The sequence below is a fragment of the Leucopleurus acutus genome, assembly GCF_964270905.1.
Source record: "Leucopleurus acutus genome assembly, chromosome: 10".
In the NCBI taxonomy this organism is placed as follows: Eukaryota; Metazoa; Chordata; class Mammalia; order Artiodactyla; family Delphinidae; genus Leucopleurus; species Leucopleurus acutus.
The window spans coordinates 104407096-104416689 of NC_139153.1; the positions used below are offsets into that span (position 1 = coordinate 104407096).

Sequence of the window (9594 nt, forward strand, 5' to 3'; positions counted from 1 at the left end):
TTCAGGGCTCCTGGCTGGGCAAGCCCTAAAGGCCACCCGAGTCTGCAGGCGCCCTGGAGCCCTCGGACCACGAAGGGCCAGGGCGTCTGGACACACACGCCTTCCCTGCTCGTGCTGCTTTGCTGCTGTAAAATGCTCAGCTAACCCTAATCGAATCTGACAAGAATAAATCACAGGGTGAAACTCACCTAAGGAACACCTGTGGAAACGGGGAGGACACCAGGAGCCAGAGTCATCTCTGGGAAACGTCACCTTCACGGAGAAATGCTTCATATTTGCCCCAGGGCTTTCTCGTCTCTCTTTTAAAGGAAAGGTCTAGACCACCCAGTGCACGACGTGCGTTTGGGAAACTGTACATAAAATCATCACTTTCATTCAGCTTTGGCCCCTGTTGTCATACCGAGGCTTTAAGCCTATGAATAAAGAAGGAACTGAACGGTCAGAAGAGAAGAAAAGAACAAAACAGATGAACGTCTTCCTCGCCTGTCCTTGGAGCTGTCACACCCTAGTGGAGAGGGTTTGTGAAGAGTGACAGGAAGCACAGCTCCTGGCCTCCTTCCCCCGCAGGCCAGCCACGTGCACCTCCACTGCTGCATCCCAAACCGGTTCCCTAAAGGACACACTGGGGAGAAATACGAAAGCCCTTCGGGAGGGGTTAAGGGTAAAACAAGCTGGGACGTCCTTCATCTTTCCTACACGTGGATCGGGGCACAAGCCCAGGGGCTGGGCTGGATGTCAGGTTGGAACAGCTGGCGTCCAGAGCCACCGTTTCGTTTTAATGGAACCTCATCCGTTTCCTTCACAAGATCTCTCGGTGTAATCAAATTTGAGGGAGACAGAGCCTCGGTAGAAGGTGAAAGGTAGCTGCTCAGCTGGAATATAGGAGTTGTGCTCAGAACTTCACTGGGAAGTTTCACTGGTGCATCTCTGGTTTCAATGAAATCCTTGCACAGTAGCAACGTCTGTTTCTGAGCTTTTGAAAGCCATTTTTCTTCTTCCTTAATTATAGTTCCCTACTTGTTTTTAGATTAAGAACTGCTTGTAGAAAAATACAGGAAACCAAGTTACAATGCAAAGCACCCTTTCCAAGCCTGCTGAGGCCATTTGAAACGGCACCGGTTCTTCGGGTTCTGCTAACCAGGAGTTTAGAGCCCGGCTCACACCCTCTGCAGAACCGGTGACCTCACGGCAGGTGTGGGAAGGGAACAGCGGCCCTGCTCCTTCCAGCCGTGACCGTGACCGTGACCGCTGTGGAACTGAGGGGCCCTGTTGCTTCCTCGTGCCACGTTTCACAGCTCCCTCTGGGGAAAAAGAATGCATATCTTTGTGTGACTCTCAGAGTTGAACAGAGGTATCGTTGAAGTCTGCACAAGTTTAGTTAGGGAAAGGAGAGAGAACTAAATTCATTTGTTTTTCCACTTGTATTTCCAGCTCCACGTAGCACTGTGTTCAACTGCTAATTAGTAATATTTGCATCTTACTTTTCCTGAAGACTCTGCATGTGGATTTCTAAGGCCAGCAGAAGTAACTTGTTTGACTATTATTAATGCTGGAGAGGAAGCCAGCCCTTCAGCAAAACGCAGTGCCTTTGGGAACTTGATTTACTCCAGCCTAAAATGTGAGGCTGGGTGGTGGAGGAGAGCAGCTGGATGGGCCGTGTTGGAGCAGCTTTCAGGCAAACGGGGCAGAAGTGGATCCAGACGCCTTGGCGGACGTGAGCCGGGGGCTGGGCCGGGGCCGGGTGGGCAGAGCGGGTCCTGCCCGCCCCTGCGCCTGTGCCACATCAGTCCACCTTCCGGGAGCCTGGGGAGGGCGTGGGGCAGAAGCCTTCAGTTACAGCTTGAGTGTGTTACTTTCCTCGTTGCCGTGGTTTTTAGGCTGTTCTTCAGTATTCCGTGTGGCTGAGATAGCGTCTTCCTGGGGTATGTGTGGTGTGCAGGGTCCTGCCTGTGTCCAGGCAGCCTTCACTGGCCTCTGTTTGAGGGCTCCTGTCTCGTGTACCGGGGGAGGAACACGTTTGCATCTGGAGGGGCTGACTGTTCATCTTAGCCCCAACGTGGTCTATTTCAAAGTCTTTTTCTTTCCTTTCTCTTCTTTCTTTCCTTCCTCCTTCGCTTCTCCCTTTGTTTGGAATCAGCTTGAAATTCTCATCCCTCTTGCTCGCATCCGTGCGTCCTCAGGACCTGTTCTAGCAGCAGGGCTGGGATGCGGCAATACTTGACGCTCTTCTGGTTTCCTTCCCAGGAAGTCTCTTCAATGGAGGGAAACCGGGAGGCCTTGGCGGTTTGCAGCTCCCTCCCTGCGCTGGGAGGCCTAGCGGCTACTGCTTGAGTCATCTCGTCCTTTTTTATGTGTTTTTATGTTTTGATAAGGTCCTGTCAGCTGGGATGAGAAACTCACGAGTGAGAGCACATGGGCCCCGCCGTCGGAGCCGGGCGGCGGGGCAGGGGCTGCGGGGGCAGAGGAGCCCCGAGTGCGAGTGCGGGGGCCGCTCCTTCGCGGGGGGTGGGTGACGGGGTCCAGATCAGCATTTCTGAGGAAGGGAGAGAACGGACGAAGCAGACAGCCGAGGGCTGCCAGCGCCTGGTCGGCAAGGAGGGGCAGCTCGGAGAGACGCGCCTCTTCCCGCGCGCGTGGGTGTGCAGGGCGCGGGGCTGCGCTGGAGCGAGAGAGGGGCGCCCGGGAGGGGAGGGGGAGAGACGGGGGGGAGGATGGGAGCGGGGTGGGGGGCGCACCGCAGGGGAGGGGCGGAGGGCGCATCCCCCTCTCCGCTCCCGTGAGACGAGCGCGAATCCGACACGGCTCTCGGGGCGGCGTCCCTGACAACACGAGGCGGAAAAGAAGATCACTGAGGCCGGCGGGACGCGGTGGCGGCGGCGGCGGGCAGGGACCCCGGGCCCAGCGTCGCGTCCCGAGACGCCGCCGTCGCGGGGCCGCGGGGGACCCGGGAGCCTGTTCCCCGCCGCCGACCGCCCGCCCGTGTGCTCCGTCCCCGCCCGCAGGACTTTCTGCAGGGAGACTGCACCAAAGCCAAGCAGAAGCTCAGCTGGAAGCCCCGGGTCGCCTTTGATGTGAGTGCGTCTCCCGGCCGCTCCGGGCCGGGCCGGGGAGGGACGCGGTGGGGAAGCGCCCCGGGCAGGGGGGCGAGGAGGGCCGGGGAGGGGGCGCCGGCCGCTGCAGGCGCCGCGGTGGAGGGGGCGCCCCGGGAGGGGGCCAGACGCTCCCGTCTCACCAGCGCTCGCGTCCTCCCCGCAGGAGCTGGTGAGGGAGATGGTGGACGCCGACGTGGAGCTCATGAGTACCAACCCCAACGCCTGAGCGCCCAGCGGTGCCCGCGCCCGCGCCCGGGCCGCCGAAGTTTGCAGCAGCCGGGATGGGCTCCGGCGGCGCCCACTCGACTTTTGTCCAGGCCTCCTCTGACCCGTTTTGGTAATCAAGACGTTTTAATCACATACTCACTTGACTTGAAATTATGTCGCTGGACAACTGAAATTGTGGGGCTTTCAGGTGGTTTTTTTCTTTTCTTATTAAAAATATCCTTTCTTAACCTGCATCAACACAGTCCTCGTGCATATTGTCTCCAAGTTACAAAAGCAGCTCTATAAGGAGCCCAGAACCAAAATACCCCAGTCCCTGCCTGGAGCGAAATAGCTTCCTTCTGGGAGAGCTGCGGCCCGGCCTGAGCCCGGCCTGGCCGGCGCGTCCTCCCGAGCCTCTGCCCCGGACCTTGCTTTCCCCGCCTGGTCACGGTAAGCCGCTCTATGCAGCCGATCTGGAAGCCCAGGTCCTGCAGAAAGGCGGCGTTCACACCAGCTCTGGTCTCTGCGACTATAATTAGAACCCAGAGGGCTCCCACCATCTCAAAAGAAGGCTTGAGAAACAGGGAGAGGTGGTTAGAAGAAGAAACTTGAAGGAGGGCAAATATTGCTGGAACATTCCATGCCAGGCCCCTGGGTCACCCGGAGGTCTCTGAGCCCATGCCTTTGCTTGTGGTCTAGAATCTTACACACACTACTTATTTCCAACCTCTTCTCAGTAGCAGATCACTTTTTAAATCTAATTTTGGTTAGTCATTCAACCAGTTTATGTTAGTGCCTAATGCATGCTAGATAGCGTGCACATGAACTACGCCAGGTTAATTAGAGACCCGGTTCCATTGAGAGCAGCATTTGGGGGCCTGGCTTTAACCGCGTGTGCGCCCGAGCCGTGTAGGGCGTATCTGTGCGGGTTCAGGCAGGTGGACACGCGCGTGGAATCCACCAGCGTTAGGCAAGGGTTTGTGCACAGGTGGAAACCTCTGCGTGAAATGCCATATTTCGCCCCAGAACAAATTAGGTCAGGACTCCTCTCCCCCTCACTCCCCCTCCAAGGAAAACAAAACAGAACGCCACAGCGAATGGAATTCCAGCCTTTGCACATGCCTGTGTGAGTGCAGCTGAACTATTTCTGAATGTCTTCGCGGGCAGGTCTGTGATCTGGGGGGACCCAGGCTCCAGCGGCCGGTGGCAGGAAAGAGGGCTCTGTGTGTGGCTGCCCCAGTTGCTGTGCAAGCACGCTGGCCGGGGCGGCCTGGGCTCCGATGGAGCAGAACTGGGGGCCTGAGCTGGCCCACCCGGGGCTCGGGAGCTGCCCCAGGACAGGCCTTCTCCCAATCGTGATGCTGCTAATTGGAAACAGATGGTCCCTGGAAGGCGGGGCCTCCAGGGCTGGGGGCTGGTGGGCACACACACACTCACATACACACAGTCACACAGATTCACATACATGCAAACACTTACAAATACAAATACACACCTACAAGCATGCCATCTTACACAGCGTCACTCACAGACACTTGGAGACACAACGCAAGCCCGCCGTCACAAACACACAAGGCTCACAAATAAACACACTCACATTCCCCTTAGCCCTGACCCGATGGAAGGCACCCCTCCTCCTCTTCCTCTGACCCCCCTGAGCCCCCAACTTCGTCCCACACCCGGGCTCCGGTGCTCTGTGGCTTGCCACCCAAAGGCTCCTCAGTGAGGACTGGAGAGGGTCCAGGCAGGGGGTTAATGGGGCTCCAGTGGTGCCTTGGTGTTAAATTATTCTCAGAATGGCCTGGAGCAGCGGGTCTGAAGGACACAAGAAGTATTTTTGGTTGCAGCCTTCTCTATTCCTGCACCTCCGATGGTGGGGTGAGGGGTAATTTGGCTTCCTGGCCTCCCTGTGTGTGTGCTGAAAAGGAGGAAAAGAGAACAGATCGGCTTATTTCTCTGCTTGCTTTCTGGGCTGTGAATTTCATTTGGCCATCCTTGAAGACAATTCTTACTAAAGTGTTTCTTCTACCGTAAATCTCACTTCAATTTCAGCGAACTTATTTTGCCCTTTTTCCCTGCTCTGCCAGCTTTGTTCATTTTAGATGTGATAAAATATCTTCCACCTTGATTTTTGTTTAAGTAAAAGCTAAGAAAGTGAAACTTTACACTCAAATATGAGAGCAAAGCAGTGAGGCCCCACGCCCGTGCCCTACGTGAGCAGCATGGCGCGTGGGTACCTGGGCAGCGGGGGCCGCAGCCTGTGTCACACCTGCCTGGCGGGCGGCGGTGGGCTGTGTGCTGCCTCTGTTGGACGAGAGACTGGGGCCCAGCCCTGAAAACCTGACACACCTCTACAGCTCGCAGGGGCGAACATGGGCAGCACAGGCTGCCGACCTTTGAGGGAAGGGCTAAAGTGCTTTGAGGTTAACCTCCACGCAAGACGGCGCCTTCGGAAACTGGATTCCAGGTCTGTGACTGCGCCAGGAAGCCAGTACAGACACTGCTGCAGGTTCCTCTCAGTCTCCCTCAATCGCCTGTACCAACACCAGCCCCCAAAATGCACAGAAACGCCGGTTGGTTGGTTGGTCGGCTGCTGGGGAATGAGACCTTCGTTATTAAAGCTCATTGCAGGAGGCAACACCTCAAAATTTCGTTTCAAAACAGCCATAGATACACTGTTTACAAAAAACTTTTGAAGCCCCAAGAAAATTAGCCTCAAAGCACCCCAGGCACCTTGTGTGTACTGGGAATCCCAGCCGGGTACTCTCAGTTTTAAGATGTATGCCAGTAAGTCCAAGTTCACAAGTCGTCTGTTTTTCACAACCCGCAGCCAGGCGGGTCCGTGGATGGCGTTGGGGGGATGGGGGTGGAGGAGCCGGGAGATTTACCCAAAAATCGTGTGTGTGTGGGGGGGGGGACAGGGCTCTTTCAAACTTCTCCACGTCCCAACATGCCACCCCACACCTCTCCAAAAATGGCGAGCTTTAATTTTTCACGCACAGCAGCGACAGCCGGGCCACACAGCCGCTCTGGGCCCTACCCCACCGTTCAGTGTCCCCTTCCCCAGGGTCTGGCGCCGCTGCCCCGCTGTCCCGAGGCCAGGCCGCCCGCGCACACCCGGGGGCTATGCCACCGCGATTAGCCCGCGAGTGCCTCTCCAGCCATTTCGGGTCGCGGCCGCGAGGCCACCGCTGCCCCACCCCCGAGGCCCGCGACGGGTTGTCCCACCGGCCGCAGGAGGCCATCCGCAGGCCCCGTTCCGAGCACCACCCACCCTCACCCTTTTCCTCCGCTGGAGCGTCCCAGCTGGGAGGCCGACGACCGCGGCCTGACCCCAGACCCTGGTTCCCGCCCTGCCTCCAGGGTCAGGGGTCGCACGCAGCGGACGCCCCCTTTGATCTCTAGATTCGGGGACTGGGGCTCCCGGCGCGGAAGCCACTGCTAGGAGGAGCCCCGACGCGTACGCGGGGCCCCGGGCTCCGCCACCCACCGCCTCCGAGCCGCGGCCGCACCGAGGGGCCCGGATCCCAGGACAAGGACCGTAGGGAGACCAAGCGCGCGCATGCGCCGGCCGCGCGCCCCTCCCCCAGCCCTGGCAGCGGGACCCCGCGCACGTGTCCCAGCGCCCTGAGCCCGAGCGCGGTCTAAGACTTGACAGAGAGCTGCAGTTAAGAAGCATAAAGTCCCACACGGCTCAGCCCCGGCCTCTCCCAGGCGCCTCCCAGGTGCGCCCAGGGCACGCGAGGAGACAGCGCTCAGAAGGCCTGACTCCCAACAGGAGGGTGGGTGAACCAGGGGAGGCGGCTGCAGCAGGGGTTCTGGCGACGGCCGCTCCGACGGGAGGCGCTGGGCCCGGGCCGGCCGTGAGACCCGACTGGAGCTGGAGCGGCGGCCCGGGCGCGGAAGTGTCTATTTGGAAGGGGGCAGGACCGCGGCCGGAGTTTGACTTTAAATGGCGAGAAGCCTCCAGGCAAGGGCCATCCGGCGAGGCCTTCCTGTCGCGCCGCTTCTCCCCGACGGCGCCCCGCGGCCCCGGCTCCATCGACCCACCCGGGGACCGGCCCGCAAAGCCGAGCTGCGTTGGGTTGGTTCTCGGTCACTAAACACTGGAAACCACTGCCTGGCACTTCCCGAGGCTCCGCGCAGGAAGCCCCCGCGGGGCCCCGGGGCCGAGGTCCCTCCGGGAATGTCTGGCACCCAGTCAGCCCGGGCCGTGGGAGCCGCGGTGGGGCCTCCCGTGTTCTCCCCGACGGCCCCTCCGCCTCCTCTCGCCGGGACCCGATCGGCCAGCAGCGAGGCCCGGCCGCTGTCCCCATGTGTCCTGCGGGGTGACAATGATAAAAATCCTCTTCGGGACCGCACGGAAGTCCCCGGGGGCGGCTCCAACCGGGCCTGGACCCAGGCGCTGCGCACCGGGCTCGGGTGTGGCCTCCGCGATGTCAGGGACCCGGTGCGCCGCGGGGGACGCCGAGCTCGCTCAACTCAGAGGACAGAGTTCTCATTTTTCCTCCACTCGCAGATTTTTAAGAATCCGATCGCTGCCGCCTAAGCACATGGTCCCCTCTCCTGTCTGGTTTGCACATCTGTAGCCATTAAGGAGACCCAGCACAGCCTCCGGGCCCAATGACCTGCTTCTATACTGAAGGAAATGCAGAGGCCTTAAGAGTTAATGGCGCTAAATGTGTTGGTTTTCCTGCCTTTTCCCTGGGGTAGGTAATGGAGGAGGGAAGGTGTCTGTCTCCTCTCTCTCTCCCTCTCTCATCTCTGATCTAACTCATCCCCAAAACCCTACAACGAACCCCTTCGTTCCCCAACCTCCACTACTGAGTCCTGGTAGAGCCCCTAGAAAGGTCCTCCTCTGCTCCTAGGCCACGCCGGGGTCCCACCACCCAGGTCACTGGAGACGCCCCACCGCCTGGCTTTGGCCGCCTGCCCACTGCTCACTCCCTGGGTTCGCAAACGGCACTCCCAGGGCCACCCAAGTAGCACCAAGCTGTGTTGACTTCGGGGGCAAAGGAGCAGCCCACCCAGTGTCCTTCCTGGGAGTGACGTGAGGGACGGCTAGGGGAAGGGGACAGGCAGTGGCTTGGAGGAACCCAAAGGCAGACCAGACGGAGAAGATGCTCTTTGGTAGGAGAGGGAGGTGCCATGTGGAGAAATGAGAGGCCTGGGGCAGCACCCCGAATCCTGCAGGGTCGCCGGCGACCACTCCTGAGCAGGTATGAATGCCAGGCCCTCTCAGGACCGCCGGACCGGCCTCCCCTGTCCTGTGTCTCCTCTGGGAGCTCCACCCTTCTCTCCTGTCTGAAGACACCCGGGCCTCAAGGCAAGCAAATCCCAGATTGTACGGCGTCCCTTCTGATATGCTCGACATGCTGCAAATGTGAAATCAGTGAGGGAAAAAGTCAATAACAACAAAATAACGTAAAGCAGAGGGCTTCTCTGGAGCCAGGGTAAGATAGGAAAGGGCCCAGCAAAGGTCCTCAGTGGCCCTTATGCTCCCTACACCATACTTTGGTTTCCAATAAGGCGGACATGGTCCATTTTGCTCAATTTTCCACTCCTAATCCCTGGAGAACATCGTGGAGAAGCGGCTTTCATTCTCCTGAATGGATTTTGGAGCTGGAACTCCTTGGGTTAAGGATTGCCCCTTTCCCACCCGGACTGCTCCGTGTGGCCCGGTCTGTCCTGGTCTGTCTGGGGCCTGAGTGTGCTCCGGCTGCCGCGTCCGGCCCTGTGCACGGTGGGCACGCGCCCCTCGGGAGGCAGTGCAGGCTGGCGCGGGGACGTCCTAGAGGGGCTTCGGCCCCAAGGCCTTCTGCGGGGGCCTGGGAGGAAGAGGGTGGGAGAAGGAGAGGACAGAAAGGGGGGCGGGGGGCAGAGACACTCAGCACTTAGTGCAGATGATCGATTTACACTCAAAAATGGAGACGTGGAGCAAAGGGGCAGCAGGCCAGCCAGTTCCAGCTGCCGATACGGGGCCCAAACAGCAGAGGAAGGCTGTGTTTAGGTGCCACCGGAGTGCCGTTACTGAAAAGCTCTTTGCCAGGAACCTCTGGGCCTCCTTCTAAATTGAAATAGGAGCTTTCAGAAGAGCGGGGGGTTTGACACTGGCATTTAGGCCCCTGGCACACTTCAGCGGCTCTTTCGCGGTGGCCACTGCCTGAGTCAGGCAGGCCCTGCCGCCTGGAGCCTCGGGCCCTCTGCTGCGCTGCTCCCACAACTCCTGGGGTGAACACTCTGACAGTCTCTTGGTCCCTTTTCTCCCCGACCCCCCCGCCCCGAGCTCCCTGCC

The 9594-nt window shown here is 59.4% G+C and overlaps 1 protein-coding gene across 2 annotated transcripts in view; it reads left to right on the forward strand.

The window, feature by feature from the left end:
• GMDS (GDP-mannose 4,6-dehydratase) overlaps positions 1–3553 on the forward strand; it is a 480937-nt gene extending 477384 nt beyond the window's left edge. For both annotated transcript variants that reach the window (XM_082847742.1, XM_082847743.1), the window contains exons 10-11: positions 3003–3071; positions 3256–3553. In XM_082847742.1, the coding sequence (XP_082703868.1) occupies positions 3003–3071; positions 3256–3318 (132 nt within the window). In that variant the 3' untranslated portion in view covers positions 3319–3553. The remainder of the gene's footprint in view (positions 1–3002; positions 3072–3255) is intronic.
• The last annotated feature ends 6041 nt before the right edge of the window (positions 3554–9594 follow it).